This window comes from Phalacrocorax carbo, chromosome 1, assembly GCF_963921805.1.
Source record: "Phalacrocorax carbo chromosome 1, bPhaCar2.1, whole genome shotgun sequence".
NCBI lineage: Eukaryota > Metazoa > Chordata > Aves > Suliformes > Phalacrocoracidae > Phalacrocorax > Phalacrocorax carbo.
Window position 1 is genome coordinate 189,037,656 of NC_087513.1, and position 16,717 is coordinate 189,054,372.

Consider the following 16,717-nt stretch of genomic DNA (forward strand, 5'->3'; position numbering starts at 1 on the left):
ATCATGTTATATAAAATCTACTAGGCTATGGCAGCAAGCTTGAATTGGAAAGAGCTCTTCAAAGAGAGTGTGCTGATGGTCTGGCATGCTTCTGTGGTGGCGGAAAAAAGTACCAAGGCAAACTGTGTTCAAAGAAACTGAGTAGAAACACAATACCTGGTATATGTGCTGCCTTTTTAGGATGTACAGAAAAGGGGTAATTGGGAATTGGTACTTGCTTCTTGTAACTTTGGAAAAAAGAACACAGAAAAAAATGAACAAATATTGCCTGCATAAGGCAATATCCTTTGTCTGTGTGTTTGTAGATGATGCAGTAAAGAGAACTTAAATCAGATCCTGTTTAAACTGTTTTAACAAAAATTTAAGAGCTCTATTTTTTCTGCTAATATTTTGTGAACAAGAAAACGATATTTTATTTTCTTTCTATAGGTGAGAGGTAAAGGGAGAACTGGCTAAAGGAAAAATAAATAGTAAAAACAGTGGTTTTATATACTGGACTGCACTCATGTACAAAAGAAACTAAAGGAAAGAGAAATGTCCCTGTCTTATTTCCTCAGTTTCTCTTGGTTACTACAGCAACATCAGATATTTACAACATTAGGTGAAATCCAGAGAGTTGTTGTTATTTTTAAGTTGACGCAGTCCCCTTACAAATGTGAAACTTTTGGCATTTTTACCACTAGATGCAGTAAAGAATCTCTGAAGATAAAACAAAAAACCCACTCAACTGTCCTATTTTCCTTTTTGTAGTTTTGGAGACTATACTTAAATTTTGCTAGCCTATCCTTGCACTTGCTGTAGTCAAAATAAAGATCAAATGCATAGTGAGATGTAGCATAAGATATCATTCAGCCTGTAAATGGAAGGCTTTGCCCTTCTTTTTACAAGACTTGCAGTTTCCTTCAGCCAGGGATTTCCTGTGGGGCACAGCTAACCCTGCTGCAAAGGAAGCTTGCTGCTTTCATTGACTCTTTGTTTCTGAAAAACTAGTATTCAGTGACACCCATGTCTGGAGAATTTGGCTCCTTTGCTTGCTAAAGGAAAAGGCTCCCTCTGCTATGCGGGTGCAAGTGTAATAAGTAGACTTTTTTTTTTCTTAATCTGCACAAAGACTCAGTCAATCCAATTTTTTACATTATTGCATCTGTACATCCCCCTTGGTATGTTGCTTCTCAAGGTAAGAAATAAGGACAGGCTTGTGGCTTTCCTGCAAACAAGCAAGCATCTCTGCTGGCCTTGTCAGATGAGTTCGTGCATTGTAGGAGTCGCGGGCGAAGTGCTGCAGGTGCACGTGGCTCCGTCCATGGATCCATGGCTGCAAGCTGGCAGCTGCTCCTTCTCTCTGTCCCTAAGTTGAGGTCTATGGCCAGGCAGTGGGTGTTGTTGCAGATGAAATAAGTCCTCAAGCCTCTCCAGCCCGTGGCCAGCCTATGGGCAGCACCGCGAATGGGGCAGGTGTCGTGGACATAGCCCATGTCTTCAGTGCATCCTGCTTTGCTTTACCAGCTTCAGTTTTAAGTTATTTTCCACTGTTATGGGTAGGCCATTGGTTGTCACAACCTGATGGATTTACAATCATTCCAACCATTGAGGTCATCAGTGATTTTGTGAAAGCAAATAGTCTTGATCCATGAAAATGAAGAGGTGATGTGTGGCTCCCTGGTAAAGCATCCGTTTGAAACCAAACATTTAGGGTTAGGTCTGCTTGTGCCTTTACCTAGGAAAATGGAAAATTACTACTTTGGTGGTTATGCAGAGCTTTTAACATGTAAAGCTTATGTGAATCCTGAGTCAGGGACCTTTCAAATTGTTTCACTTACCCTATTAAAGCTTTTGGAGTAATCAAATCTATTTTTAATCTTCTCCCTCTCTTTTTTTTTTTTTTAATTTCTTGGAAGTTCTCTGCATGTCCACAAAGGTCAATGCAGAAAATGAGCCCTGTTTTCGGACTACGATGTTTCTCACCTCTGTGGTTTACACTGACACTTTGGCCTATTTCTCACTTATTGCTTCGTATTGGTGAGAACATGTTTCTAGTGCTTCTTTTAAGATGATCTGCTGGTCTAATTGGTATTCATATATTTAGTGTATATAACATTTGTACCTCTTCATTAGAGCTGACAAATGTCAATAAAAGGCTGCTTAGTTTTAGAAAGAAAAAAAGGGGGAAGCTTTCTATAAACAGTGCTGTAGTCTTTGTGATGAATTGGGTGTAACCGTGGAGAGTGGCAGAGGTGAAGCAGGCTGTCTGTTAAACAGGAAACGAGTGATTAACATTTTTTGTCCTACTGATCATAATTATTCCCACTGGCTGAAAAAAAATAAACACCCTTTAGTCTCTCTTTACTATAGTCGCAGAATAAAATTTTAAGCTATTAGTCATTCTGGCATTGTATGGATGAACTGCTACTTTATTACTCAGCTTATTTATTTATTTTAATAAACTTATAATTGTGATTCGTGTTTTCCTTGCAACAACCTGCTTGTTCTCTGCATGCTTTGCCTCAAACCGTTACCACTGCTGTGGTGCCTGTGTCCCCTCTACAGTTGCATTCCTGGTTGCTGTGTTAGAGCTTGCAGTGAATAATTGTAAGAGAGCTACCTGCCCGTCACAAATAGCGGCAGCCTTTCTCATGGCCTGTTGCACTACAGATAATTTTAATGGTCTTAATCCTTTTGGTGAACACACATAGCAGTGGTGCATGGTGCTAATCTTGGCTGCACTGTCATTCGGTGTGGCATTGGCAAATGTGCAGGTGTTTGCTCGCTTACCTTTCATGAACAAAAGATATATTTTTCTTGTACACATGATGGCTTATATTCTGTGGGACTGTTTTGAAAGACATTAATTATATCCCTGACCTCTGATGGTTTATTAATTGAATCCTTTATTAGCTTTTCTATGATAGCACCTGGGACTGATGTCAGGACACCCAGGTTATACGTATGTCCTCCTGCTTTGCTGTTTTTGCGTTACTGACGCAACTGCAGCACAGGCTGCTTGCAAAGGCTGGAGGTCTGAGAGCGCTTAAAGAGGGAGCAGAAGAGGCCCCAGTTATAGGGGCATCCTGACTTTGAAATGTTCCTCTTCAGTGAGGCCTCAGTGTTGGCCTCCTGCGTCACTAGTGAACTTGGGAAATGCTTCTTCATCATAAGCTCTATATGTACATGTGCATATATATATATGTTCCATATTTGTGGAAAATGGAACTGTTCATTTACACCTATTTTCCATCTGTTGGAACAGAAAGCTTGCATCATCAGTTTTGTAAAGGCAGTACTAGGATTTGACTGGATCACCAAATATATACTTACCCCTGCTAGCTTTGAATCTTGCTCACCTGATATTTATTTCTTCCCTTATTTTCTACACTTCACAAATTTTGTTTTATCCCGATGGCTTTTTTTTTTATTTTGTAACACTCTGCTGCCTTCTTCTTGTTGCCTTTCTTTCACACCTGAAACCAATAGCTTTTAGACAAACCTGTTGGCTGTCTTGGCTTCCCTGATGACTTTACCAGAGGAGGAGGAAGTTCCATTTGACAAATCCCTTTTAAAAATCTCACAATTTTCATATGCATCTTCGTCTGTTGTTTTTCCTAATCAGTGTCACTTAGTTTCCTCGGCTTTGAAATGCTAGCAAATGTTTATATATTTGGTGTATGCTGTGTTGATATTATATCATGCCTGTATTGTGGTTATAGAAATAAATGTATAAAACAGAGTATTGGCACCAATACAGATGATCGTTAACCTGGTTGTGACTCTGTCTCTCTCTTGGAGGTACAGGAAACATAAGGGTGATCATAAGAAGTTTTGATTGGGGGTCATCACATCTGAACAGTATCCAGGAGTGTGCTTGCCCGGTGTGTGTATACTTCCGATTTTATGCCTTACCTTTTAAATTTTTATTTTTTTTTAAATGCTCATTCTTTCTAAATGCCCTTTCTTTCTAAAGTAGGCAGGTGTTATCTCATTAGAAATGTCCAAACTGCCATTAGGGAAAAGTGTTTCAAAGGAGTCTGCCTAGAATGACGAGGAGGGTGTCTGGGGATAGCAGTTGGGAATTACTCAAATGCATGTCAGTAGAATTGTCAGTTCTGACACGTAAGTATGCACAGCCAAGTCCCTTAAATATCAATGTCTGGAGCTGTGCATATATTTTTCTGTTACTACATACCATGTTCCAGCAGAGAAAGCTCCAGTGGTTGCGAAATCCCATCCAGTCCCTTGTGCCATATGTGGCAGCAGGATATAACCTGGAGGATAGCCAAGCCCCTTTGGTGTCCAAAGCTTTTTAGTCTTCTACAGCTATGAGAAGGAAACATAGGAGAGTATAAATCCATGGACCTAACTGCAGAATATGCAGGACTTAGATTAATGCCACTGACATGTGGTCACAGGACACCCCGCTCTGTGCAGGAGAGACATGTATAGCAACCATATAGTGATAACATAGAGTCTGTCCCATTCTTGTACATTAATGCAGGGGACAAGGGATGCATTGCTGAAATCTTATCAAAGGAAACCACCTATGAAAGTATGTCCATGTTTGGAGATGGTGTTTCATGGGTGGTGTCTGGGAAGGACTCTTGCTATGCCACCATCTGTAATGCAGAGCATAGAGGAACAGTGCAAGGTCCCTCTAGTAAGACTGACGTGTTTCTGCACTTTTTCCAGCTGACACTTCTTAACCATGTAATAGCGCAGGACAAAAATGAAGTAAAACAAAAGCACCCCCTCCCAAGAACAAAGGACCCAAAAAAGCATGACCTGTTTAGGAGGAAATCCTGCCCTTCCACCTTCATGCAGCTGCAGGTGGCAAATCGCCAGCATCTTCTAAATATGACTCTTTGACCTGAGGCTAAGTGACATGCTTTCTGTCCATGCTCTTATCTGACAACAGGGAAGGTTTCTGAGCTGTAATCAAAGAATGCTGCAATTGGGTGGCAAAGATAGCTATTTAATTAGCATTTGAAGCCTCTGATGCTGCAGCCACATGTGCGGTTGTGTTGGTGAACACTGTAGCATCAGGAACGCTTTGAGAGAGAAATGTGGCTAAGGTTGTTTTATGAACAATTGTGCTATCTATTGACCAAGTGGTTTTGGGTGTCCAACACTAGCTCTGAGGCAAACCTGAGCTCCGTGTGTAGTATCTACATCTGAACTTCTTGTATCGCATAGTCATTAGGTAAGACAAACAGGGTTGCATTACACCAGACTGCTGTACCAAAGGAAATTCTGGTACATCTGGAGTTGTCAATGTTCTCTTTCCTCCTTAGCCTCCTCACTTTGCCCCTGCCAACTTGGCAGGATGGTTGGAAACCACAGAAAAAGCGGGTGCAGGCAGTGTAACTATTCTCAGCAGACCTGCTTGTTTCACCAGGCATTGTCTAGCTTAGCCTTGTATAGTTGCTATGGGGTGCCACTTAGCACAGTTAGCGGCGGCTGCTGCTGCTGGCTGGCTGTTAATGCTGAAGGAACCCTGAGCAAGTGTGGTGGTGAGCTTGCTGTCCTTGCATACTTTCCTAGGAGGTCTTTTTGTGACTTCTTTTTAGAGTGGTGTTTGCCACTGAAGCTCTGAGAGGAGGGTGATTTGAGCATCTGGACCTGCTATAGAGTCCCCATACACAGACTGAGAGAGGTCTGATGTCCTCTGTAACAGCGTATGGAAATCCTGGGGTCTTCCCTTCTCTGCTGCAAAGCTTTTGCTTTGTTTTGTGTTTTTTTTTTTCTCCACAGAGGGACTCTGCTGGTTCTGAATTCTGCTGTAAGCTGTCAGTAACATGGCATGCTAACACAGCTGGCTTGTGTGCTAGCCACCACTGATAATGGCAGACACCTCTCAACAGCAATGATGTTAGCTGATGGGTCTCTGAACTTCTCTCTTACCAGTTGTTAACCCTGACTTTCTTGCCAGGCATGTTCCTATTGTAATATTCTCAAATGATCAGTTAAAGTAAATAAATAAGCATTCCTCCCCTTCTCTTTTTTTTTTTCTTTTTTTTTTTTTTTTTAATTATGATTGTCTTAGAGGGTCATGGCAGAAGCAGTCTTGAGTGCCATATTCCCTGAAAGTTTCTCTCCAGCTTCCAAATCCATTTAAGATATTGTTTGGAGAAATCTGAGAACTACAGTCAGATACTGCGCCCCATTCTATATTTGCAGCCATTTCAGCTGATGGTAGTGCAAGCTGACTAGCAACATGTGTAGACTGTCCCCTTGGATGAGGTGTAGGAAGCAGTGGACTGCTGAGATGTCTTCTGAATAAAAAATTGGTGGGCAGTCATTAGACTGTTAATTTTAATAGAAATGCCTGACCTGTGTATTATGGAAGCTGACTTGTTCTCATGGCCTCTTATGACCTCCCACTTTGTTACGGCTGCATCTGCCTCCAGAGGCCAACTCCTTCTGCCTTTGTTACTAGTTACTGGTGAATTGCTTTTCCGAGGTGCTGTGGTGTGCCTTATTGCAATACCGTCAGCATACCCACCTTGGTAGCAAATCTACTTGTTTTTGTAAAATGTATCAGCTGTTACGTCCATTCCTTGCTCTCCCTTTGGGTAGCTATCACAGAACTGTGGCTGAATGGGTACTGTCTGTGCCTGTGTGTACGAGGGTGTGAGAGACTGTGGGCACTCATAGGTGATTTTACAAGCTTTGGGTCTTGCGGCTGCCTGGATACTCACAGATCCACAGTTAGATCCTGCTTGGAGAGGTTTGCAGTGGGGTTAAACAGGAGCCCTGTAGCAGGTGCTGTGCTCTGCTCCCCTCTCCCTTGCATGCTCCAAGGACTAGGGTGGAGGAAAGATGGTCTCTCTTCAGTTAAGTACAGGCCTATGATGTCAGGTTTAACAAAGCAACTGTGTTTTTCTGTGTTTCTCTTTAGTAAAACACCAAAACCAATTTACTGAAAAAATTAAATCCCTCAACCAGAGGGAAATTTTTCACACTGAGGACAGTCAACCATTGGAATAATCTCCCCAGGGAAGTGGTTGACTCGGCCACGTTGGACACCTTCAAGAGTCATCTGGACAGGGTGCTGGGCCATCTTGTCTAGCCTGTGCCCTTCCTAGAAATGTTGGACTAGATGATCCCTGAGGTCCCTTCCAACCTGTGATTCTATGATTCTGTGAACTTTAATTGTAATAGCAGTATGATTTTTTTTTTCCAGCAATAAGTCAGGTTAAACTGAAGTTGCATGTTTTAGCATGAATGTCTTTTGGGTTTAAATACAGTATTAGATATCAGCAGAGCTACTTGCACTCAAGGATTAAATATTTGAGACATTTGTTTCTTTAATTGTTTTAAAATGTTTGAATTTATTTGTTGCTTAGAAGAGCAGCAAGCAGGGCTGTGTGGTTCGACTTTGGGAGATGTTGGAATTGCACCTGAATGATATAAATGGGTAGATTCAAAGGAATCGTTTTCTTGGCTTCACGAGTATTATTAGCTGGTATGCGCTCATCACATTGCATTCACCAGATACTGGTTTTGCATATTTTGGCTCTTAAATCAGCTAGTAGAGATAAACATATCCACGGTTCCTGGTCGTGCTGAAGTATGGCATGAAGTTGGTTGCAGACCAAACAGGAGCAGAGGCTCTCTGCACTTTATCTCAAAGGCTGAAACTCAATCCCAGCAAACACCCCACAGGTGGCAGCAGCCCTGCTGCCATCCTGACAAATTTTTGATAAAATTCCAGCGCAGATGCTCTCAGAGCAATTTGGCATGCGTCGCCGCTGCGTAGAAACCCGCCTCAAACTGCGGCCGCTTGCTTCTCGCATCATTCAGGCCAGGTTTTGGGAGGCTTTGCTTCGAAGTCCTGCTGAAAGCCATGGCTGGAGGCGTCTTACAGCCTGCCGGGGCCAGCGGTGCCGCCGAGCGCCCTGGCCGCTGACAGCCGCTCTGCTCCTCCGGCTGCCAAGATCCACTGCTGAAGCTATACTTTTTTATCAGGTCATGTTTGCGTCTGGCAAAGATTTGTAGACACAACATCATTACCAGCAGTGCATATTTTCACAAGATTTACCTCTTCAACACTTTTTCCAAGTTAGTAAATCATAGCTTCTTTAATGTCCTGCTGGCTGCGTGAAAAACAGGAATTTATGTAACAAGCTCTGGGCCGCAAACCTTTTCCTGTTAGGAAAATTTTTTTTTCATTGCTGGCAGAGTTAGGAGACAGCTCTGTTACTCAAAGAGCGACCTCAGATGTCCTCAGTACAATAATACCAGATTATAGCATTTTTGATGACTAAGGAGTAGCAGTGATTTCTTAAATATTTAACACTTCTGTTGCAGAGAAAGAGGGAACTGAGCCTTAGCACGGTATTTTCTCTGCCTGATGTTTTGTGTGTTTGATATGCCTGTTTTGATAGTAAACAGTAAGCCTGAGCCAACTGGGTATGTTTACAAAATACAGTAAAAAACCCGAACTGGCGCAGGAGGTTTTTTAATCAACCCACGTGCAGAACAACTTTCTTGCAACATTTCTAAAGCTGGATTTGTGTCAGCCAGGGATTCGGCTGTGTCCCTCGACTGGAAACAACGGGCTGTGCTAGGCTGGCCTCACAAGGCTTCTCGGTCAGCCCTTGTGGCCGTGGGCAAGTCCAAAGATGGATTTTTGAGCTTACCCTCCCGATGTGTTACCTGCATCTGGTGAAGATAAAATTTCAAGGCCTTCCCTAACACCCTGTAGCTAGAAAGAGGATGGGATTTTTATTGCAGGCTTACCTAGAGTGAAAAGATACAGTCCTACGTTAATTAGTTAATACGAGAGTGGCTTCCTTTCAAAATTGAATAAGGAAATGCTCAAATTGTCGCTGGTGTTTGTTTAACTAGGATAATTTGTTAAAAATGCTTCTTTGGAGGGGAAGGAGAGGTTGGAAAGGCCTCTGAGGTTAGGCACATGGTTTGACTCCTTGCTGTGCTGGTTGGACAGCAAGCTGCCATGAGGCCACATTCTGCCATCTTCTGCTGTTGAAGAGCACCTTGTGCCCCTGTTTGGGGTGAAGCTGCACTGCTGGGGGGAAGAGTCTCAGGGCCCTGCTGTCTGTAAGGTGTTATGGGACTGTAACACTTCCTCATCTGCTGAAGGTCTCCTCTTTGACCCCAGTGTAACCATTCCTGTTGAGCTCTGCAGGTTGGCTGGCTGGCTTTCCATGGTCCACAACATGTCCTGGCCCTTGCAGGGTATTTGAGCCTGTTGTCTCTGATTTGAGCTGCGCCCCATGAAATGACTGGTTTCACCTGGCATGCCTCCTTATGGTCTTTGCTCTTTTTCTTCTGTCAGCTGGATGTATAGGCAACGGAGAAAGATGTGCATCTTTGAGAAAGCAGATGTACATGGGAGGACAGGTAGAGTAGAGAAGGTGAAGGAAGATGTTTCTGGAGATGCTGTCACAGGCAGCACTCTGGGTTGGGAAATACAGCAGAAGTAGCCAAAGACCAGAGCAGTGGGCTGTGTCCCTCATCCTCTGGTTTGCCTCACAAGGCATGCAAAGCTCCATGAGCTGCATCATCCTCATGGTTTGGTGCTGTGTTAGGTCTTGGGAGTCAGGTTAAAAACTTAAAAGAAGATAGATAGGAGGAAAAAGGTGGGAAAACAGGAAAGACAGAACAGTGTTTTTATAGGTGTGGCAGCCATTTAGTGTTTTGAGATAACTGGCCTGCTGGTCAAGATCAGCCTTACTACTGCTTTCTAGAAACAGCTTTTCCATTTCTGCTTCCACAAATTCTTCTTTAGACAACCTGCTAAAAATGACTATGAATGGAAGGCAGCTAATGCATCACTGATTTCTCTGCCACTGAGGTCTAATTTCTGGTTTACCCATTTCATGTGTTGTTTTGTGGTTCCCTCCTCCTTGTTCTGCATGAATTGCAGTCCTAGCACAGACCATGGGTCCCCATGTAGACTGTGCTACTGTCCCACCCTCCTACCAACATCTGTGGCTGCCTGGATCATCACTCTCTGAACTTGTGGCCTTTTGTTAGCAATTATGTCAAAATATAGGACAGCTTTTCTGTTGATATAATGTTCTTTACATGTGCTCAGCAGAAAATTACATGAGGAAAAAAAATGTTTATCTACAGCTTGGTTATGCAAAGGGTAGTCTCTTGTTAACAGGTCAACCTGTGGGCTTGGATTTTGGATTTTTGGATTTTTTTTCTTCCTTTTTTTTTGATTTAAGAACAAAACATGAAACATTACTCATGGCTCAGGAGATAATGAAAAGCTTCAGTACCTCTGGCCAGTTTTGGCACAACGTATCTTGTGCCCTCAGGTTTTAGAAGAGTCAATTTGACATACTAAAATGTTGGTTTTGAAAGAGAACGATAGTTTTAAGATTGAGGTTTTAAATGCATTTTTTTCTATGCTGTTTGCATTCCTTTCTCCCTTATGATTTCTTAGGCAACTTGTGAAGTTTGTTTATAAAAAATAGACCTTAATCCTCAGCTGGTTTTCTATATGCATTTTCTCATGTAACACAAGTAATATAAACCTTACTAATGTTCAGTGGCAATACTTGGGCTGGCATGTTTGCAGGGTTTAGGGATATGCTTGATGAGATGCCATTATAAGGACCATAGAAGAGGATCTAGCGTTCCTGAAATTTGCTTAAAATAATAAAAATATAAATCCCTAAATGCAATCAGGTTCAACTTGTTAGATGAAGCTGATAATGAGATCTTCAGTCATCTTTTGGTCTTCTGGTACATTTTGTCTCCTTTATGAGGAATTTGTATTTCAGAACAGTTCCTTCAGTATTTTAACTTGTTATAATGTCAGATGTGACCAGGCCACATGACAGACAAATCGACATAGCAACTCTCCACAAGCTCGTTTCAGCCAGTTCTGAGTGGTGTGCTCATAAAAGGTGTTTCCAGACTGGCGTGTTTTCCCATTTCATGATTATCCCATGTTTTCTAACAAAATGGGAGTATGTTTGCAAAGACAAATATTAGTACACCATAAAAGCAGCATGTTTTGTCCATTTCTTACACCTTGTTTTGTTTTTCAGAATTCAATCCGTCACAATCTGTCTCTGCACAGCAAGTTTATCAGAGTGCAGAATGAGGGAACAGGGAAGAGTTCCTGGTGGATGCTCAATCCTGAAGGAGGAAAGAGTGGCAAATCTCCTAGGAGGCGAGCAGCATCCATGGATAACAACAGCAAGTTTGCCAAAAGCAGAGGCAGAGCTGCCAAGAAAAAAGCATCCCTTCAGTCTGGTCAAGAGGGAAGTGGTGACAGCCCCGGATCACAGTTCTCGAAGTGGCCTGCAAGCCCCAGCTCTCACAGTAATGATGACTTTGATAACTGGAGTACATTTCGACCTAGAACTAGCTCTAATGCTAGTACGATTAGCGGAAGACTGTCTCCTATTTTGCCAGAGCAAGATGATCTTGGAGATGGGGATGTGCACTCCATGGTATACCCATCATCAGCCACCAAAATGACTTCTACTCTACCCAGCCTTTCAGAGATGAGTAATTCTGAGAACATGGAAAATCTTTTGGATAACCTTAATCTCTTGTCACCTAATACGTCAATGACTGTGTCAACCCAGTCTTCATCTGCTACCCTGATGCAGCAAACACCAGGTTACTCGTTCGCGTCCTCAACCACAAGCATAGGTTCACCAAATCCAGACTACAGGAAATTTACCTATGCTCAAGCTAGCATGCCCCAGATTCCTATGCAGACTCTTCAAGACAGTAAATCAAGCTATGGATCCATGAGCCAATATAACTGTCCCGCAGGACTTCTGAAGGAGTTACTGACTTCCGATTCTCCGCCGCACAATGATATCTTGGCATCAGTAGACACTGGTGTTTCCCAGGCAGGTGGCAGGGCGCTGGGCCAAAGCGTGTTAATGGTTGCTAACTCGGTGATGCCAACTTATGGCAGTCAACCACCCCACAACAAAATGATGAACCCTAATGCCCGCCCTCACCAAGGGCATAACCAGCCAACACCTGCAGTTAATGGTCGTGCCTTGTCACACACAGTGAACACCATGTCACATACTTCAGGTCTAAATCGCTTGTCGACAGTGAAGACTTCGTTACAAGTGCCTATGAGTCACCCGATGCAGATGAATGCCATGAACCCATATGCCCCTGTTAACAGTTGCAATGGCTACGGAAGGGTGGGAATTGTTTCCCTCCACCAGGAGAAGCTTCCCAGTGACTTAGATGACATGTTAATTGAACGGTTGGACTGTGACATGGAGTCGATTATCCGTAATGACCTTATGGATGGAGAAACATTAGATTTTAACTTTGACAGTGTATTGCCTAACCAAAGTTTTCAGCACAGCGTAAAGACAACCACACACAGTTGGGTGTCAGGCTAGGATGTAGTAGGAGGTAAGCTGTGCTTTTTATAATAAATCTGAAAAACAACTCAAGGGAAGAGATGTCAAAATGCTTAAAATCTGGGTGGTCTTCTGTGCTGGCATGCGAAGTGCCTCTATTACAGTCAGTCACTTTCCAGTCCTTTATTAGTTTGTAAATCAAGTTTGCACTGGTGCATTAGGATTGCCATGTACCAACTACTGTTACTTCATGTGGAACACTAATGTTTTGCCATTGATATTTCAAACAAAAGATTTGCTGGTAACTAGCAACTATTGATTTTTTTCCCCCTGTTTAAGTTATCTTAAATCTAGTTTGAGCGTATTTTAATAGATGTAACCTTTTGTTGTGAATGTTAATTTGTTCTTTTTGTTGTTTTTTTTTTTTCTTCCTAGGCTACGGTTAAATTCTCCAGACTTGTCTGACAGCAGGAACTGAGAAAAGCAGTACAAAGATGTCCTTCACCTTCCTTTTTAATTTTCTTGACAAAACTGTGCACATGCACTGGGTTTTTTGGGGGTCTTTTTTTTCCTTTTTTCTTCCTTTCGTCAGAGTTGGCAGCAGACAGAGTATTTTCCTGTACAGGATGTTTGCCCAAGGTTTGCAGGTTATGTGCTGCTGTAGATAAGAACTGTGCCATTGGAAATTTCATTACTCTGAAGTGCCAAATTCACTACACCATATAATCACAGCAAAGACTCTTACATCATGTTGTGCTTTCGGTTTTGTACAGTATGATCTGTAGAAGAAGAATTGTTTTTTAAGACTATCTATCTGTTTTGGTCCAAGAAAAGTTTATAAACTTTTGTAAGAATACTGTGATGATCTCATGCCCTAAGTAAGTTTAACCTTCATTGATGTTACCTGTGTTCTTATGAATTGAGATAACTGTGGACTTGCCTTGCAGCAGTATAAACTGCATTATTTTACTCAAAATTGCCACACATTTCATATGGGAACAGAATAGCCTGTTAAATATGATCCTACTAAACTCACTGACTATTCACAGCAAACAGTAGGTTAAATGCCATTGATAAGTTACCTGTATTCATGTAAATTTATGCAAGTATATATCTGGATTTCATTGTCAGACTAATACTTTATTGTTGGACTTAAGATAATTTTTGGAATACTTTCCAAGCTATTTTTCTTATAATTAAAGTCTACTTTTGTTACATAGGCAACTTAAAAAAAAATAAATCTGAGATCGGCAGCATTCACAACCTCTTCATTTTGTACAGTATTTTAACTGGATTAAGTACATGTTTTTATAAATTTCCCTAGCACTTGGGAGTGCTAATAAAGGAAAAGCTTAATAAGTATCTTGAATACAAAACATTTCTGTCCCTTTTTTTTTCTTGTGTGATGTATAAATATAGACAACTTTATGTTTAGGAAATATTTAATCAGTTTTATATATGCATTTTTAGAAGTGTCATCTGCTTCTACTATCATTTTAACTCTGACTACCACAAAGTGTTAAGTATTCATTGTTAGATGCTTGTACAATGCTTCACATTTATATTTATTTCATGGAGGTCTCATAATGTTTGTGCACTCAAGAGCAGGACCTTTTGGAGAAAATCCATAATTTTAGAAAAAATAATGACAAAATTGTCATTTGTCTTAATTAGCACTAGTTTTAGGGTCTGTCAGTGTTCCTGTTGTAATGCAGTATGTTTGAAGAGGCACAAGTGCTACTTTTCAGTGGGAGGCTAAAACTTTTGTGACCCCACAGGGCAAAACATTACTCTTTTTTTTTTTTTAAATAAGAAAGATAAAGTAAGTGGCAAAGTTATACAAATACGCAAGCTTTAGGGTAGGAGAGAGCATTAATGATAAAGGCCTTGTTCCTGTGGAAAACCTGCTCTTGTTGGAGTATGCACAGCGACAGCTACCTGAGCATTTTTGGGATTGGGTCTTGGATAAATGTTTTCTGATTTTTTTGTAATCACATAATGCGGTTTTCATGGATCTGTGGATAATGGGCCTCACCTGTGTTATAGAAGTCCTTGGAGCTTTTTTGTGTACTGACAGGATGAACAGTTTCTGTGCTAGGACTGGCTGTTGTGAAGAAGGGGAGAAATAAATATTATTCACTGATTTTTGTTTTGTCTATGTAGCCCACAACTGGAAAATGTTCTAATTGAAACATATGTTCCCTGTAGTGATTGCATGTGGTGGAGAAAGGAATGGGATGTGCCAAGAAAATGAAGTTTAGTAGCAAGCCATATATTTAATGATCCTGTTATGATTTTTCTAAGGCTCTGCAATGTATTTATTGATGTGCTAGCATTTAGCTCCCTGTTGGGCTTAAATCACTACTAATTACAGCTGGTCCTACTTTTTGTAGATATCTTATTATAGTTGTCAGCAGTTCCAGAGGTTGATGTAAAGCTGTCCTGTGATAGAGGATCTCCCTCAGTGTGAAATTGGTCTTTGAACTTCTGTTGAGCAAAATTAAATGTTTTTAGTGCTGAAGCCTCAATGAAGCCTCCTGCTTTTACAGGCAAATATCTCTAAACATCTTCACCATCAATTTCGTAGTGTCTGAGACTTGATGGTAAATCCTGGCAGTGGAGCAAGCGGAGAGCTCACATATGGGTTTCTGAAGATCCTTCTTTCTGCTGCGTGTGCAAAAATGTTTGCTCCCAAATGGGCACTGAATGCATAGGCCAAAGTAGTCATAAAATTCACCTCTGCATGCAAAGAAAGCAGTACTGAATGCTATATTCCATGGGGTTGCAGCTGAATATGCTACATTTAACAATATACCTCTTGTTTATTATTTACTGCTACTGTATAACTTCCTGTATACAGATATTTTCTTCATTTCCTTTTATAACTATGAATAACATAAATGTAGCCGTTCCTTAATTACAACAGTCTGTAGGAAACCCCTTTTAATTCTTGTGAGAAAGCAGTTGTAGATAATCAGAGGTTTGGACTGTGTGGTCAAATTTCTTTTCTTTTTTTTTTTTTTTTTTTTTGTGGTGCCATTCTAATATTATTTTGCAATTGTAATTCTGGAATACTGTGAAGTCTGGTGAAAGGGCACGTTATCTGCCTTGAAAACAAACATTATGTGACCTCTAGTAATAAATCCTTTTTTTAGTAAAAGTACCAAGTTTCTGGAGTAACTTAGTTTGTCAGAATTGTTGTAAATGATTGGTTTGTGAATTGTGCAGATGATCTTACCTATGCAGCCTTGTTTTTGACTTTTTTCTGGTTTGTACTGTTATTAAAAGTTTATTGTATTATAGAGCTGTTCAGATATTTTAAATATAAAGATGTATTGTTTCCATAATATAGCTATATGATATATGTTTAGGTAGTAGATGCATTAATTGGAAAGCTCTGCTTTGATAAACTGACAATTTGCCTACATTATAAGCAAAAGTCATATTGCTTATTATCAGCTTAAGTCAACAGAGCATCCCTAAGAAGAGAAGTTAAAATTGGACCAATTATAAAACAGTATAAAATTTGCACTTGTTAAACCACTGGATGTATGTTATTACTTTTTTATTTTTTTACTGATTTGAAATTCCTATTTTCATTATGAAATTGCTACAATCCTTAATTTATGACTGATTTTAAATAAGGTATTCTCATGATTATTATTATTATTATTTTGGTAATCATAATGTAAAATGCAGCATGGTTGATGCAAACAAAAAGCAAATTACTTGGCATTAAAACTGGCCTCCTTTATGAGGGTGTTCCACAAACCAGCAATATCGTGAGAGATTGGCATGTACATACTGCTAGTTCTACTTGCGAGTGGTGTGACAGCTCTTCAACGCTTCACTGCTCTGACTTAGTCACGTTGCAAAATTAAAATTCATACGTGAATATTTTCAGAAAAAAGTGCCTGATGTACTTCTACAGACACACGAGAACAATCCCTGACAGTTTGTTGTATAAAGCCATAAATGTATATAAATTATGTTTAAAAGGTTTTGTGTCCTTTCTTGTATACGGAGAATGAGATTTGTACCAGGATTCTACTTGTGATTAGTAATCCTTCTACTCAAACGTTGTTGTAATCACTTTCCTTACCGCGTAATCTTTTTAATGATGATGATCCCATTTGGACAATCCTGATGGCATTAGCAATTTTATACAGAAAAATACCTCATGGTACCAAGTCTTGCCTGGCAAGGTGATACCATATTAACGAGCAAACACTAACTGCAGAATAGTTAACAGATTTTCCATTACTTGGTATAAAGGAATTTCTCTCTCCTGGCATTGCTTCTGGAATTCGAACTGTAGCAGGTAGAGGAACCTAAGAGGGCTGTGTTACCAGTGTTTTAACACAACATAGTGTGCTAAAAGTAACTTGTTTACAAGTCTT

The 16,717-nt window shown here is 40.6% G+C and overlaps 1 protein-coding gene across 1 annotated transcript in view; it reads left to right on the forward strand.

The window, feature by feature from the left end:
* FOXO1 (forkhead box O1) overlaps positions 1 to 16,318 on the forward strand; it is a 67,304-nt gene extending 50,986 nt beyond the window's left edge. The window contains exons 2-3 of the mRNA XM_064440941.1: positions 11,022 to 12,369; positions 12,753 to 16,318. Coding sequence (XP_064297011.1) covers positions 11,022 to 12,356 — 1,335 coding nt within the window. The 3' untranslated portion in view covers positions 12,357 to 12,369; positions 12,753 to 16,318. The remainder of the gene's footprint in view (positions 1 to 11,021; positions 12,370 to 12,752) is intronic.
* Positions 16,319 to 16,717: the final 399 nt, after the last annotated feature.